Source organism: Callithrix jacchus, chromosome X, assembly GCF_049354715.1.
Source record: "Callithrix jacchus isolate 240 chromosome X, calJac240_pri, whole genome shotgun sequence".
NCBI lineage: Eukaryota > Metazoa > Chordata > Mammalia > Primates > Cebidae > Callithrix > Callithrix jacchus.
In genome coordinates, this window is record NC_133524.1 from 131,211,439 (window position 1) to 131,227,516 (window position 16,078).

The 16,078-nt window shown below is 40.9% G+C and overlaps 1 protein-coding gene and 1 pseudogene across 10 annotated transcripts in view; one reads left to right on the plus strand and one right to left on the minus strand.

Moving 5' to 3' along the window:
- Positions 1-11,638, plus strand: part of INTS6L (integrator complex subunit 6 like) — a 60,380-nt gene extending 48,742 nt beyond the window's left edge. For 4 of the 10 annotated variants that reach the window (XR_013531447.1, XR_013531446.1, XM_003735827.5 and 1 more), the window contains 7 exons: positions 1,518-1,736; positions 2,645-2,768; positions 4,113-4,255; positions 6,120-6,354; positions 8,931-9,305; positions 10,192-10,285; positions 10,659-11,638. Coding sequence is in view for 4 of the 10 variants with exons in the window: in XM_003735827.5 (XP_003735875.2) it covers positions 1,518-1,736; positions 2,645-2,768; positions 4,113-4,255; positions 6,120-6,354; positions 8,931-9,305; positions 10,192-10,285; positions 10,659-10,767 (1,299 nt within the window). In the remaining 6 variants the exon portion in view is untranslated. The remainder of the gene's footprint in view (positions 1-1,517; positions 1,737-2,644; positions 2,769-4,112; positions 4,256-6,119; positions 6,355-8,930; positions 9,306-10,191; positions 10,286-10,658) is intronic. The other 6 variants (XR_013531448.1, XR_013531449.1, XM_008989946.4 and 3 more) reach the window with 2 other exon arrangements.
- Positions 11,639-13,315: 1,677 nt separating this feature from the next.
- On the minus strand, positions 13,316-14,836 carry LOC100411640 (protein C-ets-2 pseudogene; annotated as a pseudogene).
- Between the last annotated feature and the right edge of the window lie 1,242 nt (positions 14,837-16,078).

The window sequence follows — 16,078 nt, forward strand, 5'->3', positions numbered from 1 at the left end:
CTACTGAGTTAGTGCTTTACTACCATATGAATGTGTTATGTTATATGACAAATTAATGCAGCAGTTTTACTTATCTTATGTGCAAAGGTATTCCCAGGTAGGGACAGTAGTAGCATTTGCAGTGGTGATAATGCTTCAAGGTGGATGAGTTTGGAAGTTTGGCCTTTAGAAAATGGAGAGTAGTGAGCATAACATCAGATTTCACTAAAGAACCAAAGTGGCTCCACTATTGGGATGCTGACACACCTTTCTAAGAACTGACAACACCTTAAGTATGGTCCGGAGCTTACCAGCTCCTACCAGTCCAGTGTGCTTATAAGTGTGAAAGAAAGTAAAGGCAACCCCAGATTTCTAATCTACCAAGTGTCCCCCTAACCCCCTTTCCTCTCTGCTAATAGATTTTTCGTTGTTGTTGTAAATGTTTTGGTTCAGTTATTTATTTATTTATTTATCTATCTATTGATCTATCGATTTTTTTTAATTTGATGTTTACCTAAGCCTTTAAGGCTGTATCAGCAAGGTATGCCACAAAGAAGAATAGTGCACAGAGGTCTTAATTAATGCAAGTTCTGGGACCTTTTGGGGCACGTGTAGCATTTTATGAATGAACTTTTAAGAACATTTAAGGAAACAGACCCTTAATTTGCTCTTATCTCATATTTCATGTCTTAAGAATTTTTTAGAAATAATAAAATAGACTTAATTCCAATAATTAGGGAAAATTAATAAATATCTCTGACCAAACCACAAGAAATCCAAAATTATTTTGGGTTTACAGAACAGTGGTAGAATTCCATCTTTTACAGAAAGAGAAGATCATAGCTAATTTATAATAGCTCAAATTACTAATTTAATAACTAGGTCATCAGTGTTTCTTGAACCATTTCAGATGTATGTAAAACACAAAATATGCCAAATATATAGTGCTATAATACATTCAATTTAATCAGTATGGTATAATGCCTATTAAGAGGCTTTTCATAAATTATTTACTTGGTAATATCTGTTAAATTAAACATCATCTAAGACCTTTTTGGATAGTCCAATATTAGAGATAAACAGATTAATTTTTCCAGATATAATTCCAATCAATATGATCTGAATTGTAGCACTAGTTTACATGTAGAAATACAGAGTCTTAAACCTTTATTTATGTCTGGGTCTGAAATGAACCTGTTCACTTAGACTAGATGTTATAGTACCAAAATTTGCTTTCAAATGTCTATGAATGAAATTCTTATTCATGGTTTTTATTCTCTCCATGATGTAATTATAATTTTGACACTAGACAAAGAGAAGACAAAAAACATATTTTTTTTTTTTGTCTTTCCAGCCCCCTATCTGTTTGCTGTGGTAGTGCAGAGAAGCACAGGAAAATGTTTAATTATCTATTTTTCTGTGATTTGTAACTGAAAATTTTTCTGTGGGGTTCTGAAAGTATATTATCTTTCTTAAGTAGTAAAAATGACAGTGGTAATATAGATGTTTTTATAACATACTATGTACTTTAATTTTAGACCAAACTAGAGTCAGAACGAATACTAGCATCAGTGGGGAAGAAACCTCCCCAGGAAACTGGAATTAAAGTGAAAAATCATTCTGGAGGTGGCATGTCCTTGACTCACAATAAAAATTTTAGAAAACTATTGAAAGAAATCACGGGGGAAACTGCGCTTAGACTGACAGAATTGAATACCAAAGAATTTGCTGGCTTCCAAGTTGGGCTCTTAAACAAGGTAAATTGTTTGTATTTGCTTGAACAAACATCAATAATTTGTATTTGAACTTGTCTGATACGTTTGTCTTTCATATTCTTTTAGTTTTGAAATAATGGACAATCCTATTTTGAAGTTAGTAGTTAATGGACCAGTTTAGGAATTGTCAGCAGATATCGATATGGAATTACATGGACAAATAATGTTTTGGGGGTAATGCCCATGAAAGATAAAGGGGCAAGGGAGCTGGGGTAGGCAGGGAGAACCTCCAGGCCACAAAGCTGACCTAGCACCTGTGAGAGGAGGGAGGAATGAAAGAGGACTGGGTGTGAAGAAGCTCAGACACTGGTGTAGCCTGGAGAAAGTCTTAGCCAGCCCAAGGGGGACCTCTGGCACCAAGATTTCCCATAGAGTATGGCCACGCTGGGCAGAGCTGACCTAACATCCTGCCATTCTCTGCCACTGGCCCTGGGCAGCCTGGGAAGGGCATGGCCTCAGCTCAGTGCTGCAGCGGATCCCTATGGCACCACGGCAGCGGGAAGCTCTCTGCTAACTGCACTCCTTGCAGGATCAGCCATGGCTTTCCTAAAGGGAGATCCCAGCAGCTTACCTCCCCTCCATGGCTGCCAGAAGAATACATCTAGAGTACCAGCAGTGGTCCTGCAAGGTGGCCACAGGTATCGATCTCGGGATTTGGGGTTTTAAATGACAATACTTGAAAACGGATAGTCCCAGTGGCTTTAATACCCTGTAGATGTGTTAGAACGCAGAACAACGCTAGCAAGTGGAATTCTGCCACTGGGAAAATTCCACTGTGGTCAGTTGTATTGACATAACACTCTTCAATAGCATTTTAAGAGGGATAACTATTATATTTCTATATTAAAAGCCTCAAGAATAACTGAAATTATTTCTTTCATTTCAAATAGGATTTGAAACCTCAGACATATAGAAATGCTTATGATATTCCCCGTAGAGGTCTTTTAGACCAGCTGACAAGAATGAGATCCAATCTGCTGAAAACTCACAAGTTTATTGTTGGACAAGATGAAGGTAGAAGAACTGTGAAATGCTTTTTTTTTTTTTTTTTTTTTTTTTTTTTTAGGAAAATGGTAGGCGTGACTTACAGGAAGGTTTTTATTGCATAATGAGTAGGTTATTTTATAGGATTTTAATGTTTAAAATGCCCATTTTCACTGAATCCCTATGTCTATTTAACAGGCACAGGTTTTTTTTTTTTTTTTTTCAAGTTTAAGGGCAAGTGTGCTTAATCAGCACGTACACTACACTTGCCATGCTTTAGCTATCGAAAGCTTCAAACAACCTCAGGAAAAGATACTGTTTTGTTGTTGTGTTCTGAGACAGAGTCTTGTTCTGTTGCCCAGGCTGGAGTGCAGTGGTGCAATCTCGGCTCACTGCAACCTCTGCCTCCCAGGTTCAAGTGATTCTCCTGCCTCAGCCTCCCCAGTAGCTGGGACTACAGGTGTGCGCCACCACACCCAGCTAATTTTTGTATCTTTAGTAGAGATGGTTTTGTCATGTTGGCCAGGATGGTCTCAATGTCTTGACCTAATGATCTACCCACCTCGGCCTCCCAAAGTGCTGGGATTAGAGGCGTGAGCCACCATGCCTGGCCATAGATACTGTTTTTATGCTCACTTGATGGACATGGAAACTGAAAGTGAGCATTTTAGTAGTTTGCCCAAGTTTAGCTGGTTGGAAAGTGGCAGAACCTAGGTCTGTCATATTTCTCAATCTGCACACCCAAACACTATGCCACCCAGATTACTGTGATAAATTCAGTAGAGAATACCTCATTTGCATGAAAGTAATCAACCTAATGCTGTCCAGGATAATTGTGACTATTTACAAATTCCCATTTACTCCATTATGTTAATTTTAAACAGGGTCTTCTGTTCACTAAAATGAGTAAATCTTATCCTGGCCAATCCCCTGAAATTATACACTAAGTTTTGTGTGTAAAAGGGCTTTTCTAGGAAGATAACCTACAGATTTAATCAAATTCTCAGTGATTAATACCCACTAACCAAGATTTTCTGGATGATCAGAGAATGCTGTAGAACCTAGACTCCTTGAAATGCAAAAGATATGTGGTGATTTAAATTGGGATGGTGGTGTAAGGGAGGTCAGCCCATTCTCAAACCTGGTTTGAAGGTAAGGGAGTTGTTCTGATCCAGCGATGTGAGCCTGTAGGCAGTAGTAATGGTAGGCTAAGGTATGATTGAGATGAAGAGAGGTGCTTCTAGATCCCAGAATGCTAGATTCGAGACTTTAAACACTATTTGATGCCAAGACACACACTGTATTATCATGACTTCTCAAAAGGACCATACACTTCAGCTACAAGCATCAATGCCTTTTCCTGTGACTTTGCAGATTCCCTTCATAGTGTTCCAGTTGCACAAATGGGTAACTATCAGGAATATCTGAAGACGTTGGCTTCTCCACTACGAGAGATTGATCCAGACCAACCCAAAAGATTGCATACTTTTGGCAATCCATTTAAACAGGATAAGAAGGTAGGATACCTATGCCTATGTCTGCCTAAGTTGGGATATTCTTGCTATAGAATTCTTTTCTTTTTGGCAAGATAAATACAGATCAGAGGTTCTCCATTTGTTTGTTTAAACAATAAAATATGACACCAAGATTCTTAGTGGGAGCCTCCTGATGCAAGACTGTCTTGGTTGAATAAAGTCAGAGCTGCCATGTATTGGGTATATACTAGGAGCTGCTGTTTTAAATAATCTCATTTAATGCTCACAACTCTCTGTAAGATGAATGTTAACTGTTTGCCCTTTAAAAGGGAGAAATCAAGGGCCACAGTGGTCAAACCCCTTACCTGTGACATATCCCGTAAGAGCAGGGATTTTAATCCACGTCTTTCTCACTCCAGAGTCTATATTCATTCCATCACACACTAATTCTTTAATATTGAAATCAGTTTATTGCCTGTGTCCATGATTCGTATTTGTAGTGCTTCATCTAGAAAATGATGAATGTGTCCCTTGAAATATGAAGTACTAAGTGATGTTATTTTATTTGAATGGTCCTGCTAAAGATCTAAATGTGAGGTGTGGGTGGGGGGTGTGTGAGAGAGAGAGATACACTGACATGCCCATTTAAGCATGAAAACAAATGGGATTATAGTGGTACTCGTGGAGGGGAGACCATTGGTATTAAGGCTCAGACCACACAATATCTTTTGTGACAAGACTAGGTTCAAAGGTATTCCACCTCACCTCAATCCTCATTTTATCTTTCTATGCTTTGCTTTCCTCATTTTGTAGCACTGGGAACAATAATTACACCTAACTAGGCCAGACATGGTGGCTCACACCTGTAATCCCAGCACTTTGGGAAACCAAGGTAGACAAGTCACTTGAGGCCAGGCATGGTGGTCGGTGCCTGTAATCCCAGCTGTTCTGGAGGTTTAGGCAGGAAAATCACTTGCACCCAGGAGGCAGAGATTGCAGTGAACTAAGATCATGCCACAGCACTCAAGCCTGGGTGACAGAGCAAGACTCCATCTCAAAAAAAAAAATTACACCTAATAGAACTCCGCATAATATTAAATGAGTACATATATGCTGTTTGCAACATGAACAGGAGATGTAGTAAATTCTCAGTGAAAATGTTTTCCCATTTTTGTATTGTTTATGAGTAAAAAATCCTTTGGAAAAGTCATTTATTACAATTTTATTCAAATAATGAGGGCAAATATTCTTGTATTATTCTTGGACAAGAACAGCTCTTGGTTAAGCTTCTGTACTGCTGCCTCTCATCTTTTATCCACCCCCGAGAGTGAAAAGCCTCCTCACTGCCTGCCCAACATCAAGGGGGCATATTTGAATCCCTGTAAGGTTGCAGATTGGGGAGTTACATTTTCCACCTGCCTGCCTTTCAACATCTACATGTAGCATTCTGTACAGTGGTGTTTAATGTCGTTTAATGATTAGTTTAAAGCACAAAAAAAAGGAAATTATTTCTCTAATGAAGGGTTGATGAAAAATGGTTTGTACTTCTCTCATTTTGGTTGAATAATGCTGCTTATAGGACAGCTTTCTGATTAATCATTATTGTAGGATGCTTTGCTTGGGACAACATCTTATATGTTAGTTTCCTCTTGTTCCATTTACATTGTATTAAAATTGATTTGCATCTTTCTAAGAACGAAGTTGAGGTGGGGCAAGGTAGATCTTTGGCACATGATTAAGATTGGTGTTAGTTAATCTGGCATGGGGTTTTAAAAAATGAGAGGAAAGAAGACATATGAGTGACGTAATGCAAGATCGATTATGTATGCATATTAAGAGCGCTTGCAGTTTTATAACAGTTGAATTTTGGTCTTTAATTAAATCCGTTCGTTGATGTGTTTTTTAGGGAATGATGATTGATGAAGCAGATGAGTTTGTAGCAGGGCCACAAAACAAAGTGAAACGTCCAGGAGAACCCAACAGTCCTATGTCATCTAAGAGAAGGCGGAGTATGTCCCTGCTGTTGAGGAAACCACAAACACCACCTACTGTAACTAACCATATGGGCGGAAAGGGACCACCCTCAGCCTTGTGGTTCCCATCTTATCCAAACCTCATAAAACCCACCCTTGTACATACAGGTATAGAGTAGTGGTTGTGATTTCCTTATGGCTCCTAGAGGACTAAGACGCTAAATAATTTTATTTCCTGTTTTGTATTCCTTCCTTTGTGTTCAGTTTGTGTTAATTAAATAAGCCATTACTAAATCATCTATGTGGTAGGTACAATAAACCCCACAAGGAGCAGAGACCCTGTTTCAAGGATCTCATTCTTCGTGAAGTGAAAAACTTTATAATTATATAGTAATAAACACATAGTAATTAACAGTAATGAATACATTGCTTAGCAAGTAAATACCACAATAATTAATGGAGAAATGAAGAGAGGTGAGCATGTTTGCTGCAACCTTTTGGACTAGCTGCAAGAATGAGGAGGATAAACCAGGTTTCCCTGGCAGTAGGAGCAAGTGAACTCGGCAAGAGTGAATCTGCACTTGCTCTATGTGTTCTCAACTCCTATTCACGCTCTAACCCAGTGCAGTCTGGTATCTGCATCCTCAGCCCCACTGAAACATTCTCATCAAGGTCACTAGTGTCTGCAGCACATTGCCATTCCTTCTCCGCAGCATTTGACACAGTTGTTCGCTCCATCCTCCCATGGGTATGTTGGGTTCTCAGACACCATAAGCTCATAGCTTTCTTTTCCCTCTAATAGCAAGTCTCTTTCATCCTCTTTTTCTGGTTTTGTCTTTTCTTTCCACCTCTAAATATCATAGGGCCTCAAAGCTCAATTCTGAGACCTCTCCTGTTCTTGACTGCTCTCTCTTCCTAGGTGACCCCGTGGAGTCTTGGGGTTCTAAATTTGATTTATATTTTAACAGCTCCGATATTTATACCTCTAGACTATAACTTGCTTCTCAACTTCAGACTCAGATTTAATTGTGGACATGCATCTCCACTTAGGTGTCTAATAGACAAATAAAACTCAGTAGGTTCCATGAGTTTCAGCTGAACTCTTGAACTTGCCCTTCTCCAAAACAGCTCCACGTGCAGCCTTCCACATTGCAGATAATAACACCATCCAGATATGTGCTGGTAAAGCTTTAACGTCTGTCAGGGTTGAGGAGGTTGGAGAAGCTCTAGATTGTAGTGTTTTCAGATTTCCTTCATGCAAATAATGCTAATATTTATCAATGTCAAGCTATCAACCTGAAGACATTGAACCAGAGTCAGGAAGAATGCTCTGGAGGGCAGTTGCTCCCTGGCTCCTGCCACACCCCAGCACTGTTTACCTAGTGGTTCAAGTGACAAACCGTAGAGTCATTATGATTTTTCTCTTATTCTTCCCTCACTTTGATCCCTTTCACGAGTCCAGGAAACTTGATGTTCAGCATAATTCCTAAATCCCACTATTTATCTCTATCCTTCCAGTGCACACTGCTGTGACCTCTCACCACGCTACGATAATACCTTCTTATCCCAGCTTCATGTTTCTTATCTTGCCCCCATCTATCACATACTCTCTAACCCTGTGGTCTGATAATTATGTCAGCATGTATATTACATTATGCCATGTCACTTTTGAAAACCCATCCTCAACTCTCCTAAGCACTCAGAAGGGACCCTGAACCCACTTTGGTCTGCAAGACTGCACTGGCTGGCCTCTGTCACCTTCTAATACGAGTCCCATTCATCTCCTGGCTCTCTCTGCTTCTGTGCCATCCTGAACTGTGTGGTCCATCCCCACTCCAGTCCCTACCCTTGGCCTCACCACAGCCTGGAATTCTCACTCTGCCTCTGCACGGGAGACTCTGCTTCTTCCTCTAAGTCCTGCCCAAGGGCACCTCTTCAGAAGACCCTGCCCGACCAGCCAGAGCCCCTGGGGCTCCCTCTGCTGCTGTCTCCCACAGGCCTGTGGACTGCTTCTCCAACACCAGCCCAATGCTGCTTGTTTCATTTGCTCATTGTGCATGTACTGTCTGACTGTCCCATGAGGATTGACCTCCTCAGGGGCAGGGAAGGTTGCTCTCTGGGCTGTTTACTGCTGATCCCCAGCTCCCGGCATGTTGCCTGCCACAGATGATGAATAAATGAAAAAGGTGTCAGTAGTGAAAGGAAAGTCACTTTTCTGACACAGAAAAGAAGGCTGAGGAAGATAATGCACTAAAAGGGATTTTTGAAGATGGAGTGCATATAGAACTTTCAGCAGCAGTGCCCACCTCCATTTTCTCAGAATATATTTGATGTAGAGAGGACACAGGTTGAGGTGTATCCAAGTTGTCTGGCTTCCAGCTCAGTAAAGCATGGTGGGTTGTATGTGAATTTGAGAAGTCATGATGTCAACTGAGACTTGCTGTTTTCAACTAGTAGAGCATAACAAGCTGACACTAACCTATGAGTACCAGGGACCTGTGAATATGTGTTTAGAGTTTTACTGTCTTATTTGATTTCCATATGTATTCATAGGGCCAGAAAATAAGAGACAGTTTTACTGTATTATGTGTCCTGGCCTCAATTTGAGGGGTCTCAGGTCGCCACCATGTATATCCTCCTGCTTTATGAGACAATTCACTGGAAATTGAGCATCAGAGGGATGTACCTGTGAGGTTAACATAATAAACTTACTTCACAGCTCAAACTCTTCATTTGGTTTCCAGATGCTACCATCATTCATGATGGCCATGAGGAGAAGATGTCAAATGGTCAGACCCCACCTGATGGCTTACTGTCAAAATCTGCTCCATCAGAGCTTATAAATATGACAGGAGATGGTATGCCACCCAACCAATTGGATTCTCTTTCTGACAACTTCACGAATCTCAGCAAAGATGGGCTGATTCAAAAACCTGGTAGTAACACATTTGTAGGAGGAGCCAAAAACTGCAATCTATGTGTAGATGACCAAAAAGAGACAGAAGCATCTACATTGGAAACTATGCCAGATACATTGCAAATCACCCCTGCTATGGCACAAGGAATCAATGCTGATATAAAACATCAATTAATGAAAGAAGTTCGAAAGTTTGGACGAAGTAAGTGGTGAAAGAACATCTATCAACAATACACCAGGAGGTCCCTCTCATTCTATGATTCACTGTAGATTCAAGCTACCCCTTGAGGTGCATTGGGGGCAATGCTGGGTTTTCACATAATTTAAGTCAATTCCTCTTGTTTTAACTAAAAAAGATGCAGTATACTTTTTTGTCTTTTTTCCCCCCTTATTTGTTGCAATGGTTTCCTTTCGCTGCCATAACAAGTTATCAAAAGTTTCCTAGCTTAAAACAATACAAATTTATTATCTTACAGTTCTGAAAGTTAGAATTTAGAAATTGCTCTTGCTGGGCCAAAATAGTGTTGGCAGCCCAGCATTCCTTCTGCTAGCTCTAGAGATAATTTCTTTCTTTGCCTTTTTGAGCTTCTAAGGGCCATCTGCATTCCTTGGCCCATGGCCCCTTCCTCCATCTTCATGAAAACAGCCTTAGCACTTTTTCTCCTCTCTGACCTGTGCTCCTGTCTTTACATGTTTTCTCTCTGACCTTACCTCTACTGTTTCATTTTATAAGGACACCTGTGCTTACATTGGGCCCACATGCATAAACTTGGATAATCTCCCCATCTCAGGATCCTTTATTGCACCAGCAAAGTAAAGTCTATTTTGCTGTATAAGGTTAACATAATCACAGGTTCCAGGGATTAAAATGGGGACAATTTTAGGCAGCTACTATTCAGCCTGCTACATATGTTAGTGATAACATGAGTTTCCCTAGTAAATGCATGTAGATATTTTGATCTAAATGTTTAAAATGCAAACTACATCTAACTTTCCACTCACAAAGAACAATTTCTAAGGATGTACAACAATTAAAGTTTATTTCTCATTCATCTTTATAAAAATACTGATTTTTTTTATTTCTTTAGAATATGAAAGAATTTTCATTTTGCTTGAAGAAGTGCAAGGACCTCTGGAGATGAAGAAACAGTTCGTTGAATTTACCATCAAGGAAGCCGCAAGGTGGGTATAAACAGGAACTCTTAGTTTTTTGTTTTTGTTCTTAGAGCAATAGGGCCCAATGCAGGACAAAGAGAGGAATAGGCTTTGACTTGCGTTTCTGGTCCTCACTCATAGTTAAGGCTGTCTCCAAAAGTATTTGGATTTATATTATCTGAACTCAACTCATTCATCCTTCTAGTTTTATCATAGTCTGAGGTTGGCTTGGGCCCTCAATGGCTAATATTGGTACTTACACTAAACCATATCTTTCCACGAGGATAATATTTATATTTCCATGTAGATTGTAAGCTGCACTTTGTATCCAACACAGTGCCTTGAATGTCATGCATACTTTAAGTATCTTTTGGTTAGTAAAATTTCTCTTTATTTTCAGGTTTAAAAGACGAGTCCTAATTCAGTACCTTGAGAAGGTACTAGAAAAAATAGATTCCCACCACCTTCTCAACAACATTAATCACACCAATAGCAGATCATCATGTTAGTGCAAAGACCAATGAGAAAAAATGACAAGTTTTCTATGCTGTAGGATGGAACGTGATATTGTTGAAGCCTCCTGGAATGTTTGAGTCAAGGGAATTGCCTTCAAGATGCTAAGAAAAAGTGATGGGGTTTTTGTATTTTATGATTATCTGTCAGTGAAAGCTGGGTTTTTGCCTTAATTTTTTAAAGTATGAATTGTTTTGTTTTGTTTTCCTCAATTGAGGAAGGTGACATTATTAATTCAGCAGGCTAAATTCGTAAACACCAGTGCCCCTGCCACAGGTAACGAGAGGTTACTCGTTTGAACTTTGCCATTCTGGGCATTCTTAGAGTGTCTAGGGGCCACCTCCAAGTGGAACACGGCTTGGTGCTCTTACTGTGTCCTTCAGAAAGAACAGGTGTACAGAAAAGAAATGGCAATCTTATGTGTGCTGAACAAAGTTTTCAACAATTCCTAATTGTGCCTTTTAAATCATGCAATATTCAGGATAGTTTGAATCAAAGAAGTAAGAAGCTGCTATTTGGGTAACTTATTTCCCTGTGGGAAGGGACAGGGAGAGTCACCAAACAATCTACCTCCAACTCTCTTCTCTTTCGTCTAGAGACATTACAAAGTGCACTTGAGGCTGCCCCCAACCTCTGACATTTGTTCTTGCATGTGATGATAAAAAGTCTTCAGATGGACTTATACATTCTATGCTTCGGAAGCACAAGAAGAACAAATAAATGTATATGTTTCCTTTAATGTTTATATAAAAGTTTATATGGAGCAATATTGCTATGTTTGTATGAATTTGCAAAAATTAAAGTGTACAAAGAGATTTTGACTTTGCATATATAAAATAAATCATTTTATTGATTTTTACAAGTTCATTAATGCTGGATAAATTTCTAGTTACACGTTTCTTGTAATTTTTTATTTCAGAAAAAAGTGTATGCTGTTGAATTAAGATGTTAACATAGGCTGTAGGTTGAGCCCAGTTTCCTTCCCTCCTCCCGCAGTGTGCCAGCCATTGACATCACTGGGCTGAAAAATGCAGGAGGACTCCCTGGTGACGGGGGAGTGGAAGCTGCACCCTGAATCACTTAGCTGGGCAGAGATGGGAGCAGGTTCCAGGTGGAGAACACCAGGAGCAACAGCTTAGAGGTGGGGTACGTCTGGAGTAGGTGTGAGTGACAGACATCATCTGGAGGATATATTGACACAGGGAAATGTGATTTCCATGTTCTAGAGCAAGCGTGCACGTGCGCACATGTGCACGCGCGCGCGCACACACACACACACACAGACACATACACTCCTTCCCCAGCTGCAGCTGTAGGTAAGAGATGTTGGAGTTGCTCGGGAAGACAGAAGAGCTGTCAGTCAAAATTTCATAGTGCGGAGAAGGGATCCCCGAGAAACACTTCCAAGTCCCCGGGGACTCCAGGAGAGGAACCCCCATCTACCCATTGATTCAATAATAGCAGCAAGAATAGTAGTAACTCTACTGTTTGTGGGGCAGCCTCAGCCCCGCAAACCCCTCTCAGCTGAGTTGGCACCTCCTTGGCCAGCAGGGGCCTTCCTCAGGGCTGGCAAAAACAGAAAAAAAAAGATGTTAACATAGGATTTAAAGTTCAAAATATCACAGAATTGAGTGATGTTAGTGAAAATGGCAGAGTAGTGGGGGTGGTCACTTTCAAGAAACATGGAAAGCAGTGGGGGGAAAGCTGTCAGAATCAAGTTTATTGGAACTCTAAAATATAGTAAAAGGTTTACAGCAGTCAAGCCAATGCTGAATTAGGAGAAAAGTCATTGAAACATGGTAGGAGAGCTTTGTAGCATTTCAACCCATCCTTGGAATGGCTGAGTAAAAAAGAAATTTGATGCCACGTGCAGTGGCCCACATCTGTAATCCCAGCACTTTGGAAGGTCAAGGTTGGAGGATCACTTGAGCCCAGGAGTTCAATACCAGCTTGGGCAACATGATGAGACCCTATCTCTCCAAAATATATTATTTTAATTAGCTGGACATGATTGCACGCACCTGTGGACCTAGCTACTCAGGAGGCCGAGGTGGGAGGACTGCTTCAGCCCAGGAGGCGGAGGCTGCAGTGAACTGTGATCACACCACTGCATTCCAGCCTGGGCAACAGAGCAAGACCCTGTCTCAAATAATAATATAAACAAACTGACTTCTTAAACGGCATGGCTGTTTACTTTCCACCTTCCTATCCCTCTCAAACAAAGAGGCAGTTTTTGCATTTTCTCTTCTTGGTTGCAAAACACGAAAGAAAATGAAAAAATAATTTGTGTGCGTCCATGATATGCTCGCTCCTTTGAGAATCTCAAACAGCCAGCACCATCCCTTCCCATAGCCTGCTAGGAGCCAGTATGGCTACCGAGTGCCTGTTTCTCAACCATTTTTACTTAAAAGCACTGTGAGTAGTATTAGGTGTGCCTTCTTTGTCACACGAGAGAAAGCCTAGTCAAGAAGTATGGTTTTTAGATGTAGTAAAGCCACTGCTTCTTAGAGCCATTCCTGGACATATTCAATCATGGGTGCTTGGAGTAGTTGGTCAGGATGGGCTTCCCACTCAGTTCACGGGCCTGGGGCTGATTCATGGTGATTCCAGAGACCTCAGACCTCTGTGTTGGGCTGGAAGCTCAGAATGGTGTACAGTTCCTCAAGTGTGAACCCCAGCAAGTTCTGGAGGTCACATAAAAAGCAGCACATATAGCATTTTCCCAACAGCTTATGGATGATGTTCTTGTCATAATAGTAGTGTAAACCCAGGCTCAGCTTCTTGTAGTTCATCTTGGGCCTATTTTTCCTGATTCCCCACTGACAGGCCACCTTGTCAGGGTTGGCAAGCTTAAACTCCCACTGTCCCTATTCCAGCTGAAGAAATGACTGGCAAGATTTCTCTGACAAAAATTTCAGAAGAAACTGCCACAGGTGAATAGGTCCACTTTCTGTGAAGCTGGACAGCACAGCCACAAGTGTAACTGGTTTGCCTTGCTGCCCTGGGTTGCTACTCTCTTGGATGTAATCCTTGAAAGGCATGGTCAACTTTTTCAGGCAGAGAGACTGGCTGCAGTTGTCTTTGAAGCTCTTGAAGAAGGGAACCTGCTGCATATCCAGCAAGGATGACTGGTTGTTCCAAGACTGGTGCTGTGAGCCTGAGCTCTCAAACCTGTCTGCTTCGTGATTTAAATGTTAAAAAAACAGACAGCTTTAAATGTCTGCACCATTATCAGGGGATCTCTGGTCTTTAGGCTTCCCATAATTGTTGGTGATCAAATTCAAGTTGCCTAGAAAGTCCTGACTAATGGAGCATAGTTGAGGCTGACAGAACTGAGCTGAGACTTCGAGGACATCTGAAACTCCTGTTCAGAGCTGAGTGCGCTGGGTGCAGAAGCTGGACACATGCTGTCCGGGAGGCTGCCTTTGGGGTAATTGTGTGTCTGCATTCAATATGGTACCTGCTGTATGTCAAAACCTAATGCATTGCTTTTAATACAATGAGGAACTGAGTTGAGGCATGAATTTTCTTTATATTGATCTTTTGTCTTTTTGTGTTTTTCTTCAGTCATCTGGTCCAGATGTTCCCAGAAAATGTCATCCACAAAGTCAAATGCAAGCTCCAGAAGTACTCCTTGCCAAGGTTATACAACACCTGGCCACTCATGCTAAGCCTCTGGAGATTCACGTTCACCAGACTGAACTTGTTGGTAGTGCAGAGAAGCCACTGGCATACTTGCTGCTCACTCCACAGCCAGGGTTTCTTTGGAATGCCAAGGCACTCTTTCTCCTTTTTGAAGCCACTGAAGGTAGCTTTTAAAGCTTGAATTCATCACAGTCTTGCTACACAGAGTTAACAAGGGCAATACACAGTTGGCAAGTCATGAGAAATTGAATGTAAGACTGTTGGCATTTCTTACAGTGTTTGCTCTTTATTTAGAGGGTGAAAAACTGCAAACAGAGACCCATAAAAAGTGTCAGAGGCTGGCTGGTGCCTGAGGGTCCCTCTGTAGCTGTTAGCCACAGGGGCTATGTGGTCCATATTCTTGATTCTAAAATCATTCATTGTGCTGCTGCTAGGAGGGTAAGTGCATGATCAGGGTGGTGGCTGCTCAGGGCCCATGGCTGCTGAGTGTGCAATGTGTCAGGGCACACAGATGCAGGTGCGTGGCTGGACAAGAGACAATCAGGGATGCTGGATGCAGGCCAGGTGGCTCCCGGCACTCAGGGCTAGGGTGACACCATGCTTATCTGCCACTGGAGCAAGTAATTAGTCCATCTTCCATGTAGCATGCTCTTCAGGAGTGGGGTACGGAGGGAGAAGGGATGAATGAGGGAAAAGGGAAGGAGGGAGAGGAAGGAAGAGGGAAGGAGAGAGGGAGAAGTGGAGAAGGGAGGAAGGCAGGAGGAGGGGTCAACGGCAGTTTTGATTGGGCAAAAGAAACAATCAGTGAACTTGAAGATAAGACAATTGAGATTATCCAGTCTGAGGAGTAGAAAGAAAGGAGAATTAAGAAGAATTAATGTAACTTAAGAGTCTTATGGGACATCATCAAGCATAAAAATATGTACACAATAGGATACCCAAGAGAGGAGGGAAAGTAGCATAAAGAATATTTAAAGAAACATTGGCCCCAAACTCACAAATTTAATAATAGACATGAATCTACACATGCAACAAGCTCAAGGAATTCTAAGGGAGATAAACTCAAACAGATCCACACTGAAAAACATTATGACAAACTATTCAAAGACAAAGAATCCTGAAAGCAGTGAGAGAGAAATGACCTGTCAGTTAGAAAAGATCCTTGCTAAGATTAATAACCAATTTCTCATTAGAAGCAATGAAAGCCAGAAGGCCATGTTTAAAGTGCTACCAGGAAAAAAATAAAAAACTGTCAACCAAGAATTCTATATATGGTCAAACTAACCTTTACAAATGAAGGAGAAATTAAGACATTCTCAGATAAACAAAACTTGAAGGAGTTTGCCACTAGTAGTGCCTGCAAGAAGTGCTAAAGAGTTCTTCAGGCTGAAATGAAAGGACACAATAGAGTACTTAGAAATCTTAGGAAGAAACATAAAGTACCAGTCAAGATAACCACATAGGTTACTTTTAGCTTTTAAGTTAGGGCTCTGGGGATGGGATAATGTGAAGTTACTGCCGAATGGTTACAGAGTTTCTATTTGAGTGATGAAAAAGTTTGGAAATAGGTAGTGGTAATGGTTGCATAACATTTTGGATGTAATTAAATTTCTTTTTTTGAATTCCTTTTAAAGAGGCCAAGTGTGGTGGCTCACATCTTTA